This window comes from Pleurodeles waltl, chromosome 2_2, assembly GCF_031143425.1.
Source record: "Pleurodeles waltl isolate 20211129_DDA chromosome 2_2, aPleWal1.hap1.20221129, whole genome shotgun sequence".
NCBI lineage: Eukaryota > Metazoa > Chordata > Amphibia > Caudata > Salamandridae > Pleurodeles > Pleurodeles waltl.
In genome coordinates this window covers 956,861,846-956,877,883 of record NC_090439.1, presented here as the reverse complement: position 1 = coordinate 956,877,883, position 16,038 = coordinate 956,861,846, and the positions used below count along the sequence as shown (strand labels likewise).

Below are 16,038 nucleotides of genomic sequence, written 5' to 3'. Positions count from 1 at the left end.
CAATGGCAGCCATCGCCAAAACGAAAGATCTAAAGATATATAAAAAAATTAAAAATTAAATAAATAAGCCCTGAAGAAGTCCTGTGTTGAGGACGAAGCGCGTTGGCTGATGTTTGATGAATTGCTTGCAAGAAAAGCAGAATAAAGTGAAGATAACAATGAGACAATATTGAGTATTGGACTTTCTTTGATATACTTAAAAGTGGTGCACTATCAAAATATCTATTTAAGTATGGGTACAGTAGTTACCATGTGAAAGTGAAATGTCTCTCTCTCTCTGTACCTCTGTCTATTTCTCGGTCTATTTCACTATCTCAGCCTTTACTCGGTTATTCAATATTGTTTGGCTTCATTGGGCTTGAAGTAGCAACAATGGGTGACAAAATACAAAGTCGTTCTGAAAAGGCCCGTAAAACATGTCTTTACGAAGGTTCCCAACATCTTTTAGATGACACTGGATTTGGGTAGCATTCTTTCCACTTCAGGGAGTATCAAAACCAATAAGTGAGCAAAGGGTGACCAATTGACCTTTACAAACAGGAGCAATTTTTGTTCCACTTGATCTAGGTTATTTGGCAAAATCACAGTTATGCAGAAAGAGACAGAAGCCACAAAACTGCAGGATTCAAATGAAACTGACAGTCCTATGGGATCCTCTCCATTACTGTAAATTCCACATACCAGTTATTCCACTGCAAACATCCTTCAAAAATCATCCAGACTTCCACAATTGCATTCGTCAGACAATAAACAAAAAAGGAATCGGGTTGCATATCAGAGCCAAACGTCTAAAATTGACTGATGGACACAGTATCTTCGGATATGAAGCATTTACACACGTAGCCACATACATTTATATTTCCATAGGTGAAAGGTTCAAGATCAATCATGTTTCTGGATAGGACCTTTTGGCCCCAACATGGTCAATTGTAAGCTTTGTTACTGGCAGAGGTGGATGACCTCCCTTTTTATTACTCCAGCATGAAGGATACTGTTATTACCCAGCCACCAGTCCTTTTGAGTGTTGTCTCCCTCTACTCAACCTACCAAGGGATAGTCGTTACCTAATATTTTGTCAAATACTTAATACTTTGGTGGAATACTATCTCTGAGTGTGGACGCACACTGCAATATCAGCTGTACTGCTGAGTCAATGGCCAATCTCCGATATTAAACACACATGATACAATAGTTATATTCGGAGATGCTATGCCTTCATGGCTTGCACCAACAACAGTTGGCATGGATTTCACTAGCATTCACACTGGTTTACCCAGGTGGATTTTGTTGTTCAGAATACAATTATCTCACCATGACTGCTAATGACATTCTGTTGTTGAACAAGTTACATTTTTTAATCATTACTGTTTTTTTAACATATTGCTGATTGTTCTTACTGCTATACACTCCCTCCTACAGAATACATGCACACCATTTGTTGTATGGTCACTGGGAGGGTTATACACATGCCTTTTATTATGCAAGCATAGTCTCACATAGAACGCCTTGCATGGTTTACAATTAATTCATTAAAGTTGCTTATGAGGTCTCACAGTTTTTTGTGCGAGTTTTGTTTGTCTTGCCTATTCTGGGCTCTGTATTGGTTGTAGAGTAGAGCTGTGATATTTGCGTGGTACCTGTAATATGTTTTCCATGACACTTCCAGATTTGATGGTCAATTGTTTCTTTTGCATAGAGGTGGTCAAAAGCCAAAGTTAGTGATGACCAACATCATTATCTACAGATTGTTGCGCAAGGAGAATAGTAATGCAAAATACACATGATGCGCATGTTTTTTGCATAACGTCGCACGGTACTTGACTCAAGTCCATTATTGTTACTAGTGAAAACATTAGTTTAGTACAAATGATAAAATCCTAAACAAGGGTGCATATTGGATTGAGATTATGACTTTCAATTAATTTTTTATGATATTGATTTGATGTTTTACTATGCACACTTAGACATGTTGTAGATGTAAAATATCAAAGATGAACTTACACACATAAAACACAGAAGGAGCTATTTCAACATTTACAGAAAACCAATACAGTTCAACAATTGCTAAAGGGGAGTAACTCAGAAGGACAAAGCAGAGGTATAAAATAGCTAAATATTTTACATCTCTAATTAACCATCATGATGCATTTTTGCAAAGGGTGAACTGACTTTTGTACATTTTTGGGAAAAATATTTTAGAACATGTGCGCCATTTAGTTCCGCTACTGTGTGGGCATTTGTTACAATTTTACATGGTCGTTAGGTTATCCATGTGTTGTTAAGCTGCTGAAGATACAAGGGAGACAAAAAACATAGGGCCTGATTACTATCTTGGCGGATGGGATACTCCGTCACAAACGTGACAGGTATCTGTCCGCCATATTACAAGCTCCAATTATATTTTATGGAAATTATAATACGGCAGACAGGACATCCATCAGGTCTGTAACGGAGTATCCCATCCGCCAAGATTGTAATCAGGCCCATAGTGTATTGGTATTGTTAATTTGATAATGGGTAAATGATTATGTTTTATCATCTTTCAAGTTTAAACTTTAAAAAAATATTTATTCACTTATTATATTTATTTCTTATATAGTTATATTATCATACAGAATTGGAAACTCTAGTCAAGAGGTCCCTAAACATCAACTGAACTCATGAACTTGGGTTTAGACCAGATTATCACAGCACACGCCATTTGAGTGCATAATTTGTATATCTGACGATGATCAGTATTTAACATTTTATAAATATCACTGTTTGCTCTTTGATCACAAAGATGCATTGATTTCGTCAGGACCTGTGGCATGCTTTGGGGGCGATTATATGGTCATATATTGATAGGGCTCAGTCATATACATAGATATGGTAAAAGAATAGAACTAAAATTTGACCCTGCAAAACAATTTTTGCAATAGCTTTCGTTTATGAAGTGAGCTTACAATTACCACTCTAGCAATAATAAATATAACATGGCAGGCAAATCATTCCTCTCAATTAATTATTGAAAGATGCTAAAGCTGTCCTGTTCCATGCTATTTGCACATGCTCAGTGAGAATAGGTACCTGAAATTTGTAGACATAGTTGAAGAGCTGTTCATACTCCTTACTATATAGTTACTAAGCATATGTTTCAACGATTTGTATCTTACACATCTGTAAGATGGGTATTTGTAAACGAAACTCCAAAAAATACAGTTCCACAATAGCGTAGGATTCTTATATTTGTTCTCTTACTTAGGCATACATTTCTTAGTCCATATATCTAATTGTTTGCTATTTGCCCCATAAGTTGAATTAGCAGAGAATTAATTGATATTTTGCTTGGAAAATGCAGCATACTTGGGCTTCCTTCTAGGCAAACATGTCCCAGTATGTGACCGATAATGTGAGCAATGTCATAAGAGACAGGAGAGTAGCTGTGTAAGCCTCACAGGCCTGGTACTGGAACTGGAAGGCAGCAGCCCTTCGGCATAAGGGTAGTGCTTTGTGCACACTGTCCTCGGGGAAAAAAGGACTGTCATTATTTCAGTTAATCACATTGTGGTGTCAATCTTATTACACCTGATCCTCTAAGGGCCAGGGCCCTAAGAGACATCTGCTGAACAGCCATCTCATGCCCTAACTTTAGCAATCAGAGTACTAAACTTTCCCCACCTGACTTTACAACTCCCAGCACTTCTTTGCACACCATCTGTCATAAATCTGATAACAATCCTGATGGAGACCATTGTTCTCTGAACCTGAGGTAGAAAAGAACTGCTTTGCAAGATGAGAAAATAATTGCTAGACTCCATCAAAACAGACTAGTAAGTTCTTATTCAGCTGTTTGTTTTTCTGTCAATGCTAAGAAACAAACGCTGTTACTTGTGCTGCCATGTTGCACCGTTCTTCTACGAGGAACACTAATGCTAGAATTGATATTCTGTGTACTGCACCACGCCGCTGTAGAATTTAGCAGCAATTCAGATATTTTAGTGCAGCAGATGTGCAGCCGTCTGGGACTTAAAGCATTTCAAATCCAAAAGGATCCTCATTATTTTACTTAATCAGCAGGCAACATTAAACAGGATTTAACCATGGCTAACAGTTTGTTCGTAGAGAATGAAAAGCTTCCACAGAGTTATGCACAAAAATAACAATGTATATTTACACTGATTATGTTGAAATCCTTGTTCATCTTGAACAGTCGCATTACCATATAAAGTAGAGCAAAGCAATTTTATATACTATACCCTTTATAAAATGTGCAAGATCGAGCTTTTATAATACAAGAAAAACTCCTACCCGCAGAAGGGACTGGGATTCATCTTTCGATTTCTCTCCAGACGCAGAGAACTGTGGAGTAAGTGATCCAGATTTTTCCCCTCCACCTCCTCCTTCTCCAGGTGACACCCCTTGAAAGAATCCCTTGGCCTCTACTGCTAAGCCGTACACTGGCCGGGCCAGATGGGCAGCCTCTACATTTGGACTCTCCCTCGAAGGCTTTGGCTGCTCTTGGTTAACAGACACAGTGGTCAGAAGACCCAAGCCCACCTGCGTGTATGAGGGGCTCCCTCTCATGATATCCGCTCCTCTCCAGGACACACTCCGGATGTCGTCGCCAGAGCTGTCGGACCAAACTTTCTCCCTGAGGACTTCTTTTTCTTCCTGTTTTTCTTTCTTGACTGTTGAGTCAGCGACGGCTTCTCCTGTTTTGGAATCCAAATTGACCAGACTATACACCTTCAGGTCGGATTTTGACTCTTCCTTGACAAGAACAGTGCCATGGTAGTCCACTCCATTAGGGAGATCACTCTCCTGGCAATGGACGGTGTTGAAGTGCTCCAGCAAAGACTGTGTATCTAAAGCTGTAAAACTGCACTGGCGGCATTTGTAGCAGTTGTGCGCTCGCCTAATAAATAAGAAAAAAGGGACATTTAAATATATTTATCTTTGTTTTATATGTTGAGCATGTCAATATGTTCCTAGCATATAAACCTTGGTACATTTATGCAATGGCAAAATGAGCTACCACACCTACAGCTAGAAATCTACAGATTTAGAACAGTGATCAGTATTTCCAAAACCTTACCTGATGCTCAACACACCAACAACTAATACATATCTGCATACATTATCATTGCATTTGTGATGTTAATGCTAAAGGTAACTGCTTTTCAGAGGCAATGGTAACAAGTTAAACATTTTGATAACAATACTGTTAGAAAACCATGAGTGCAGGATTCAGTCTTTTTGGCTTGTCTGGTGGCCCACCAGGACGCACCCTCTGCCTTGAAGGCACCGCTCAGCAAGCACCTCACTACATATTCAGTGTTAGGGGAGCTGACCTCCAACGCAAACACCAAAAGTCTGAACCACGTCAAAAGTCCATTGTGGAGGACTTTACGCCAATATTCCTTAAACAACTTTTTTAATGTTCTAAGATAAAAAATAGATAAACAAATAAAACCTAAAGCAAACGTGATGAAAACAAACTGCCATTATATCAAAAGAGATACATAAATATGTTTGGTGATAGTGCACCTCAAGCTGCTCTTTCCCATTATTCAGACAGCTCAACATCATTACAGCTTCAATGGTTAGAATATGAAGCCATTTGTTACAAGGCCCCACCAACACAGTCAAACATGATAATGCCAATCCCACATGCCATAAAATAAGCAAATGGCACATACTCTAGATTCATCAAGGTTTTACTGTTTATTTCTATAGTCATAAATGGGCAGGAGGAAACCTAACCTCAGTTTAGCTAGTTGTACATTATACTTTGTGAAATCACAGGACAATCTTTAATCCAGTTTGCATTTGTACATATTTCTTACCATAAGCAGCACAGGTTTGGCCAAGTCGACCAAGAAGCAAAGCCTACATATGAACAGCAAAACAGTCAGTATAAATGCAGTTTGTAAGATTTAAAGAGTCCGTATGTTGATTACTGTCAGAAAAGGATTTTTTTTTAGAATGGGGCGCCACGTCAACTCAATAACCCCACTCTGGTTAAGTCACATCATGGTTCTGATAGAATGTCTGCTGAATGCTTCATAGCTTTGGCACAATCAGCAGGCAATCCATGGGGAAGTGCATGCTAAGGTTCAATTAGTAGTAACACTATTAACGGATCACAGCAAAATAAAACTCCTAGTCCGATTTAGAAAAATAGAGAAGACCTAATGAGCAAAAAAACACCAAGATCATCAAAATAAAGTGAACCGTAGGTATGAATTTTTATAGTTTTAAGTTAAAAGGCACCTAGAAAAAGTCTAGCACTATGGAAAAACAACAGTTTCTGTTGGACTGAGACACAGGCACAGTTTCAGGCCAACTGCGATGGAGTGAAGGTTAAATTCACCATGCAGGTTGCCTTGGTCAAAGGTTTTACCATCAGACTTAGGGCATGATTAGGATCTTGATGGTTGGAATACTCTGTCACAAATCTGACATATTTTGTCTGCCATATTATAACTTCCATAGGTTATAATGGAATCACAATATGGCGGACGGGATATCCTTCTTGTCTGTGATGGAGTAACCCCATCTTCCAAGAATGTAATCAGGCCCTGAGCCTCCAACTACTGGGAAAGCTTATTTTCACAGTTCTGCATCCCTTAACTCCATAGGCATGATTCTAAGCACTGGGGCTCGGTCCAGCCAGGTCTCCGGTAGGAGCTAGTCCTCTTTAGACAGAAAAGGCCCTTTTGGAATCAGAAGTCTTTCCTGCCTTTTTGTGTTCCTGAAGTAGGTCAAGAGGAGGCCTGTTCTTGTGAGAGTCCTTGTCTTCCAGAAGGGGCCAGGAGTCAGAAGGCAGGATTCTTCTTCCAGCAAGGCCTCCTCCACCAGATGTAGTCTTCCCAGGCCCAGGAATGTTCTGAGGAGATGGTGGTGGAGGTGGCTGTTTTATCCTGTGCACACACTAGTGATTGGGGAAATCATACCACCCAATACTGATAATTTTCTTGCAGTCCTTCCTCCTCCCTTTGCAGCACTTTCTCTTTGATTTACAGTATAATGACCCAAGAGCCCTGTTAGCAGAGCCCAGCTGCCACCAGGCAGTCCTGTCTTCAGCTTCGTGGTCACTCCTCTAACTGACTGGGTCAAAACTAGTTTTGCCTATGGCTGGAGGATCCTAGGTATGAATAGAATTCCTCAATGTAGTACCAAATCAAAAAACAAATGTAGTGTTAAACCTGTTCCTAGTTCTGCCACCTGTTCCTGTTCCAATATAAATAGATAATCCCTTCTATGGGGTCAACAGTTAACACTCATTGGCATTTCCTGTACCCATAAGCAAGCCATTGTTGTCTGAGGCAGAGCTGTTTACCTTCCCAAACAAGGATGTGCATTCCAGCTGTGGAATGATGAGCAGAACTGGCTTTAAGACTATTCTGGCTCAGGCAACCTAACATACATTTTTACAACATCTGATTTCACCATTGTCAGATTTTAAAAAGTAAGTAGAAAATAACTTTGAAGCATTTTTATAACCCTTTCCTACAAGGAGGTAGAAAATAACGATTTAATTTGACATGGCCTAGCTAGAAGAAATCTACACCTACAGAGTAAAATAGCTTTTGCTTTTTATTTCACTATGAAAGCGCACAAACCCTACAATGTAGAGTGGCCTCTGTTTTTTATCACCACCCTGTCATGAGGGTGTCATAAGCACAATTTCGGGGTAACGTATTACTATATATAGGCATTTCCTACATAACAAAGGTGTTTTTCCCTGCCATGTGTCACTGTAGTGCATTAAAACTGCACCCAGCCGGAGCACTGTGGTGATCGTGGCAGACATGTATTTTTGTCATATATGTGAGTGGTGAAAATACACACTTGAACCAACATATGGAAACTGATCTTTCCATTCCATAGGTGCACATAAGGCACAATTTACAATGGGCTTAAAGGGAGTTAGTTCCAATGTAGAGCAGGTTTTAGAAAGGAAGCACAGGCAATGTACTACTGATTTGCAGTGGTAAAGTGTAACGTGCACAGAGTCCTGAAGCCAGTAAAAACAGAGTCCAGAAAGGGGTGAAAAGGTTGGCGTGACTATGCAGAAAAGGCAGATTCATTACAGTTACTACGAATGACCTTTCATATGAAACCAGCTTTGGACTCCACTATGCAAGAATCGATGCTTACCTTATTGCAGTGTGCAATTTCACAGGACCAAGTATCTGATGTAAAGATGATTGGATGTTTTAAGAAAATATGGCCCTGTTTGAAAAACATTGTTTTCGTGTTAAATACCCCAAAATACACCTGTAATATATAAAATACGTGGAATATGGCCCTATTTTTCAAACCCAGAGTCCTGGTGACATGTACAAACCACTTAGCCTTATTGAGTATGTTGTCCTATCAAGGAATCTTTGTAACGTTATATAGCATGCCAGTGAAAATACATTTGGGCCAATAAGATTCTGTCATTTATTATTACAATGGAATGGTTAGATCCCATTGTTCGGCAATAACAGAGCTACATCTTCTGGATGTTCTGGACCTTGATCACCTGGTTCATCACTGTCGCTATATAGGACAATGCAATGAGACTTCTCTGGGGCTTCTAAAACACCCATGCGTATGCACTTGAAAGAATAGCACGCCATAAACCATACATGAAGACGTGCTATTTATTACCATTGTTGAGCCCACAGCCATGACTGAATCTTCTTATGAGTCATGACCCTGGACAGGTTCCTGTTACATGTTTGTAGAATTTAAGGGAAAAATCCTCTTTGTCAGAAGAGAACATTTGGCCTGGATAACAAAAAAAGTGTCAAAGTAGGTGCAGAGGTTTACAACTCTGTTTAAAAGCACTTTTACACTTTTTAGCAATTTAAAAGCATTTCCAGTAGCACACCTGAAAATGTGCATCAGTCCCAGCATGTCAGGCATACTACTTGGAATTGCATGTGACATATTCCCCAGAGTTCCATTTCCCCTTTTTTCTTTCCTCCCCAGGGCACATATTTTTCCACATGGAGAAACACCTTCTCTTCCATCTCTGCGAGTTTTCACAATCGAGCTTGTTCCAAGCCCCACCCACCTCTTCCCTCTTGCCCAGGGTTTACTATTGTGTAATTCTAAATATTTGTGGGATAGGAAAGCACAGTAGTACATTTACTGACTATTTACACAAATCAGGAATCCCTCTGTGAAATACATGAGTGTAATAGTCTAAAAGCCAACAATGAAATACGAATCATGGAGACTTCATTAAAAAAGAATCCTTTTTCTCATAGGCCAGGACCCTTATCTTCCTTCTGTGCACATTTCTTCCAATGGGTGTAATGTTTGATATCTTGTAAAGGAGTCCAATGTGAGGAACGTTTTATATGTCTATTAAACGTAGTGGTAACCGGGAGACATCATGCTCTGGAAGCGAGTAGGATGAGGTATAGAGGGTGGGAGCCCAGTCTACCGTGCTGTGCAGCTAGAATAAACATGGATAATGAGTTCCTGCTGTCTGTGTGTCATTATGTTCCATGCAACTTGATATGGTGTCAGAAATTGCAGGAAGTTACTAACTTGACTCCCACGTCTCTTGCAGCCAGGGCCTCAGACCTCCCGAATGATTTCCTCTACAGAAAGTGGACACGTTCAATCAGGATTACACACGTCCTGCCTTCGCGGCGTGTCTAGTCTGCAAAGATGTGTGGCAAGAATATGACAACTTCATCAGGGCGAGCCTACAAAACAGACTGCAGGGAGACAAAAGTAACACTGTTTGGGTTCACCTTCTAGCAGACGCAGTCCACCGCTTTCAACTCGCGGAGTAATACACGAAGCAGCGCACTCAGTCTGCCCATTGGATACAGCCTGTGAGCTTGGTATGTTAAATAGTTTCACGCTGTCATTGGTCCGTTGTGGACAACGTCAATTATACACAAGAGTAGCTATACATAGAATCAGGGGCAGATATGTCTTTAATTCAACTGAACACACCTTTTTATTTTGTTTGTATAAAGTGCTATCTACGTGTTATACTTCCGTCATTTTTTACATTAAATGGAGTAATGTTATGCAGCCTCACATATTTGAGAAAAGCCTCAGGGTTCCATGTTTTTTTTTTTTTCTTCTTTTTTTTTTTCTTTTTTTTTTTTTTTACTTTCTCTCCTACACTTATCTCTATTTATATTTTATCATTTTATCAGTATTTGTCTCATTTATTTTTTATTAGTTGAAAACAATAACTTGCAGGTAGTATATTTCCACATTATTGCAACTGATAAGTGTATACTCGCAGTTCGATGCCTGTAGAGTTATAGCAGTGATATGAAACATACACGCACCTGAAACTATTGGCAGTGCACTACAGGAACCTGGGCACACATGAAGCTGGTAAAGCATTATCAGGCAGGAAACCATGTTCCTTCTTCTAACTCCCTATCTTCTCAACGTGCTTAGAGAGTGACCTGCCATGTTATTAACAGCATGGGTAGGCACTCAAAAACAGCTCACATTTCTATACTGTTCCATTTTTAAACATATTTTTATTTCTGTCGACACATGCTTAAAAGACAGAAATAAAGGAAAGCTAAGAGCTCTCCACCGAAGATCAAGAGAGCACAACCAACCCAAGGTACTTTAGAACCCATACAAATGGTGCATATCTGGCAAAACTGGGGAATCGGTTGAGGGAACCTCTAGCTACAGCTCATATGACGTGAAGTTATGGTATTATGCTATGTCCGTCGCAGACTGGGCTGGCTGCGCAAACAGATATAAAATGGAAACAACATTTTTACAAGCTGGTGCCACAGGCAGCGATGATTTGAAGAAGAATTGCTTCCTTTTACTAAGCCTTTATAATACAGAGAGCCCATTCACAGCGAGTCATCGCACCACCTGGCTATCGTACAGCTCCCACCAGGACATTCTGGTGATGATTTCTTGGTTACAGGGACACATCATGCTTAAAAGTTACCTCATCTCCCTTGACAGCACGAGACATAGCATTCCAAATAGTTTCTACACATGCTTTTGAATGTTCATGAGTCTTTGCTATAGTCAAGATTTCTTGCAGAGTGAGGTTGTCTTTCTGCCACATGGTTTCTTTGGCCTTTTCTAGTGTGGAGCCCGACATTAATTGATCCCTCAACCATTCCTCACTTGAAGCACATGCCTACTGAGTTCTGTAATGTACTGCTCCACAGTCTTACCTTGGCGTTGCATTCTTTTCCTAAACTGATAGCGCTCAAGAACTGTGCTCAATTTGGGCAGATGATGCAAATCAATTTTTTGAGACACATTTTGTATTCATTAAGGCCTTCGGCATCTCCATTAGACCCATCAGGAAGATGCTCAAACACGTCTTGTCCGTCGGGACCAAGACAGTGTAATAACAATGACATTCTTCTTTCTACATAATGAGTGAATTCTTTCTTCCACTTAATCCAAGGTAGTGGTAGATCACCAGGTGACAAGAAAATTGAGAGGGAGCAATGACATTCTGCATGGTTAAATGCTTTCAGTCTGTGTCATAATGTGCAGAAAAATGTTCTGCCCCCCCTTTAAAGCAACAACCCTTATACAAAGGGTATGGTCTTTGCCTCCTTCTTAGAACACAGATCATACCAGTAACAAATTAATGGATCACAAGGGAACCAGCAAGGAGGTTGTCCAAGTGAATACTAAATTCTTTAGTTTGGGCAGGAGGGCTGCCAGTACCTGAATTCTTCAGTCTGTGCTTGAGGTGTGCCGGTACCTGGTATCACAGACAAGATGTGTGTGTCACAGGAATTCAAAACGTTTGCATGCTGATGCGCACATCACCATAATTACAGGGAGTGCAGAATTATTAGGCAAATGAGTATTTTGACCACATCATCCTCTTTATGCATGTTGTCTTACTCCAAGCTGTATAGGCTCGAAAGCCTACTACCAATTAAGCATATTAGGTGATGTGCATCTCTGTAATGAGAAGGGGTGTGGTCTAATGACATCAACACCCTATATCAGGTGTGCATAATTATTAGGCAACTTCCTTTCCTTTGGCAAAATGGGTCAAAAGAAGGACTTGACAGGCTCAGAAAAGTCAAAAATAGTGAGATATCTTGCAGAGGGATGCAGCACTCTTAAAATTGCAAAGGTTCTGAAGCGTGATCATCGAACAATCAAGCGTTTCATTCAAAATAGTCAACAGGGTCGCAAGAAGCGTGTGGAAAAACCAAGGCGCAAAATAACTGCCCATGAACTGAGAAAAGTCAAGCGTGCAGCTGCCACGATGCCACTTGCCACCAGTTTGGCCATATTTCAGAGCTGCAACATCACTGGAGTGCCCAAAAGCACAAGGTGTGCAATACTCAGAGACATGGCCAAGGTAAGAAAGGCTGAAAGACGACCACCACTGAACAAGACACACAAGCTGAAACGTCAAGACTGGGCCAAGAAATATCTCAAGACTGATTTTTCTAAGGTTTTATGGACTGATGAAATGAGAGTGAGTCTTGATGGGCCAGATGGATGGGCCCGTGGCTGGATTGGTAAAGGGCAGAGAGCTCCAGTCCGACTCAGACGCCAGCAAGGTGGAGGTGGAGTACTGGTTTGGGCTGGTATCATCAAAGATGAGCTTGTGGGGCCTTTTCAGGTTGAGGATGGAGTCAAGCTCAACTCCCAGTCCTACTGCCAGTTCCTGGAAGACACCTTCTTCAAGCAGTGGTACAGGAAGAAGTCTGCATCCTTCAAGAAAAACATGATTTTCATGCAGGACAATGCTCCATCACACGCGTCCAAGTACTCCACAGCGTGGCTGGCAAGAAAGGGTATAAAAGAAGGAAATCTAATGACATGGCCTCCTTGTTCACCTGATCTGAACCCCATTGAGAACCTGTGGTCCATCATCAAATGTGAGATTTACAAGGAGGGAAAACAGTACACCTCTCTGAACAGTGTCTGGGAGGCTGTGGTTGCTGCTGCATGCAATGTTGATGGTGAACAGATCAAAACACTGACAGAATCCATGGATGGCAGGCTTTTGAGTGTCCTTGCAAAGAAAGGTGGCTATATTGGTCACTGATTTGTTTTTGTTTTGTTTTTGAATGTCAGAAATGTATATTTGTGAATGTTGAGATGTTATATTGGTTTCACTGGTAATGATAAATAATTGAAATGGGTATATATTTTTTTTTGTTAAGTTGCCTAATAATTATGCACAGTGATAGTCACCTGCACACACAGATATCCCCCTAACATAGCTAAAACTAAAAACAAACTAAAAACTACTTCCAAAAATATTCAGTTTTGAAAATAATGAGTTTTTTGGGTTCATTGAGAACATGGTTGTTGTTCAATAATAAAATTAATCCTCAAAAATACAACTTGCCTAATAATTCTGCACTCCCTGTATTTGATGCACATTTTGTCAGATGCTGCTGTACGCCGTTTGTGTGTGTGTATCACAAAAATCAGAATGTTTCCACAGAGACGCGCACACTGCTGTTATGTGCGCATATCACAGTGAGATGTGCAGATGCGCACAATGCTAATATGTGAGTGTATCACAGCGAGGTACACCATCTCCGTTACATCCAAAGAGATAATGTTAGGGCGCAACTAGATCCAAGATGGCCTCCAACGTTGTGCTTCAATGTCAAAAAAGTCTGACAAAATGCGTGAGAATGCCTTCGAGCTAAGGTTCTACGAAACCGACGCCTGCTGGGCTGAATTGTGGAGTGTTCGCAGCAATCCACAGATCGCCTGTGATGAGTTCCAATGAAGAAATATGCTAGGCCTTGGCTTGCGGCTTGGAGCGAGCTGGCCATGTAGGGAGGGGCACGCACAGGAAACAGTCACTGCAATAGTTTAAAAGGTAACAAAGTTTTCCTTATGTGACGTTTCTCCGTATAAGTTTAACCACTTGGAAAGCGAGTCTCCATCTCATCCACAATCCTTTGCCAGTTATTGATCAACTGCTCAGCAAATTTCTTGGCAGGTGGTAGTGTTGAGGTCTCTCATATCTTGTGCAAAATCCTTCTCACTGAGTGACGTGATGAAATCGATCACTCCTCGATGAGGGACGTGATAAAGCGGCTTGTTGCCAATGTTAACATTCAAATAATGGTCACAGGCAGCGATGAGTTGAAGAAGAATTACTTTCTTTTATTAAGTCCTTATAATAAAGAGGCTCCATTCTCAGTGGCAGCAAAGGTCTAAGTCACCACACAAAACTGACTATCACACAATTCGAATCATGACATTCCAGTGATGATGTCTTGGTTACAAGGAAACATCATCACATAGATACCAAACACTTGGTTGCAGTGACATAAGATACCACATATGGGTTCTAGTATTTAATTTAAAATGGTAAGTGAAAAGCATAGGAACTGTCAGGACATTCCGATGTTAGCCAGAAATGCATATTGAAGGTTAGAGACAGAAATGAAAAAAATGAGGCAAAGCCTACGACTTGAGAACAGGTTCAGAGATGAGGGCATGCTTAGGAATCCTAAGGGGACTAAGGGAGACTGTCAAAGGGAGCATGTATTAGGAAATATAGGAGAGAAACCATAATGAAGACTGGGTAATATGGGTGTAACACACATTTCTTGATTAATATTTAGTGCACCATTGTAAGGATAGATTAGAAACATGAAAGTGATATCTGGGAGGACTGCAAGTATGCAAATCATTAATGTAAGCATCTGTACAGATGTGAAGATGAGAGAGAGTTGAGAAGTAACACCAGTTATACTGCACTTTTTCTTTTTTCATTGGTTTTCAATATTCAGTGTATGCAACCCTTTTGTTACCTGTATTTTTTGCCTTTTGCTGGATACTATATTTTTCCTTGCATTAGAACTGTGTGCACTTCAGCCCTACTAAACAGGTGTAAAGTGCCTGTGCTTTCCCTTTAAACATGGTCAAATTGGCATACTCCTAATAGGTATATTTAACTTACCTGTAAGTTCCTAGTATATTGTTCATGCTGTACTCAGAGCCTGGAAGTCAAATGCAATAGTGGCAGCTGTCATAGTGAAAACTTTGTTTCAGTCTATCCCTGTGTAGCTTGACAGCACCAGTGTACATACTGCAGTTGGAACTGGCAAACTAAAGCCTTTCGACAGGCCAAAACCTCTCCTCTAAATGTTAATAAGTCACCCATATGTAGGCCTTCTAGTCCACAAGGCAAGGCACACGGTATTTAAAAGTAGGATATGGAGAAAGTTAATGCTAACAGTGACTAGCACCCCAAAACTATCTTTCACTTTGACAGGCCTAGCTCTCCTATGTAGAAAACCAGAGTACAGATTAAAATCCTAATTGTTTATCGCAGAAATGGGACTGCTATAAAAATAAACATTTTATCAGTTAATAACAATCCAGTGCAATAATAAAATTGGGTGTTTAATAAATGGTAAGGAAAACTAAGGTCCTTGTTATGAGGCTGGCGGTCCAAGGACCGCCAGCCTTGCGGGGATGGTCAGACCACTTCAACTGTGGTGGTCTGACCACCACATTACGACCCTGGCGGTCGGACCACAGGGGGACCGCCACCCCCACTGGGAACATGGTTTGTGATGGTCCGACAGCAGTCTGAGTTGTACTCAGCCAGGGCAGCACTGAGTTCAGTGCCACCTGGCTAACTACACATCTACATACCACCAGCCTTTCCATGGCGGTCTGACTGCATGGAAAGGCTGGCGGTAAACTAGTGCTGGGGACCAAAGAGGGGCCCTGCACTGCCCAAAACATGGGCAGTGCAGGGCCCTTGGAATGCACACTGCAGACAGTGCACATTCCAAAGGTGTGGAGGGGCCCATTGTGTGACGGCATTGGCTTCGGCTCCATGTAGAGCCGAGATCAGTGCCGCTGCACAGTTTCCACTAGCTTGACCGGAAGAAACCTTGATTTCCACCAGTCAGTCCAGTGGAAGCCTTGTAATGGGGCTGGCGGGGAGACTTCCAGCTCCACGGCGGTCTCCTCACCGCAAGTGACACCAGACTCATAATGAGGCCCTAATTTTTAAAAAGTTAACTTTACCTTTCTGAAGTTCCTGGAGGCTAACTGCCAGCAGGTAAACAGCATTTT

General features: G+C 40.9%; 1 protein-coding gene across 4 annotated transcripts in view; it reads right to left on the bottom strand.

Moving 5' to 3' along the window:
• TRPS1 (transcriptional repressor GATA binding 1) overlaps positions 1-16,038 on the bottom strand; it is a 497,434-nt gene that overhangs the window by 282,635 nt on the left and 198,761 nt on the right. For 2 of the 4 annotated variants that reach the window (XM_069220642.1, XM_069220641.1), the window contains exon 4: positions 4,291-4,897. In XM_069220642.1, the coding sequence (XP_069076743.1) occupies positions 4,291-4,897 (607 nt within the window). The remainder of the gene's footprint in view (positions 1-4,290; positions 4,898-16,038) is intronic. The other 2 variants (XM_069220644.1, XM_069220643.1) reach the window with 1 other exon arrangement.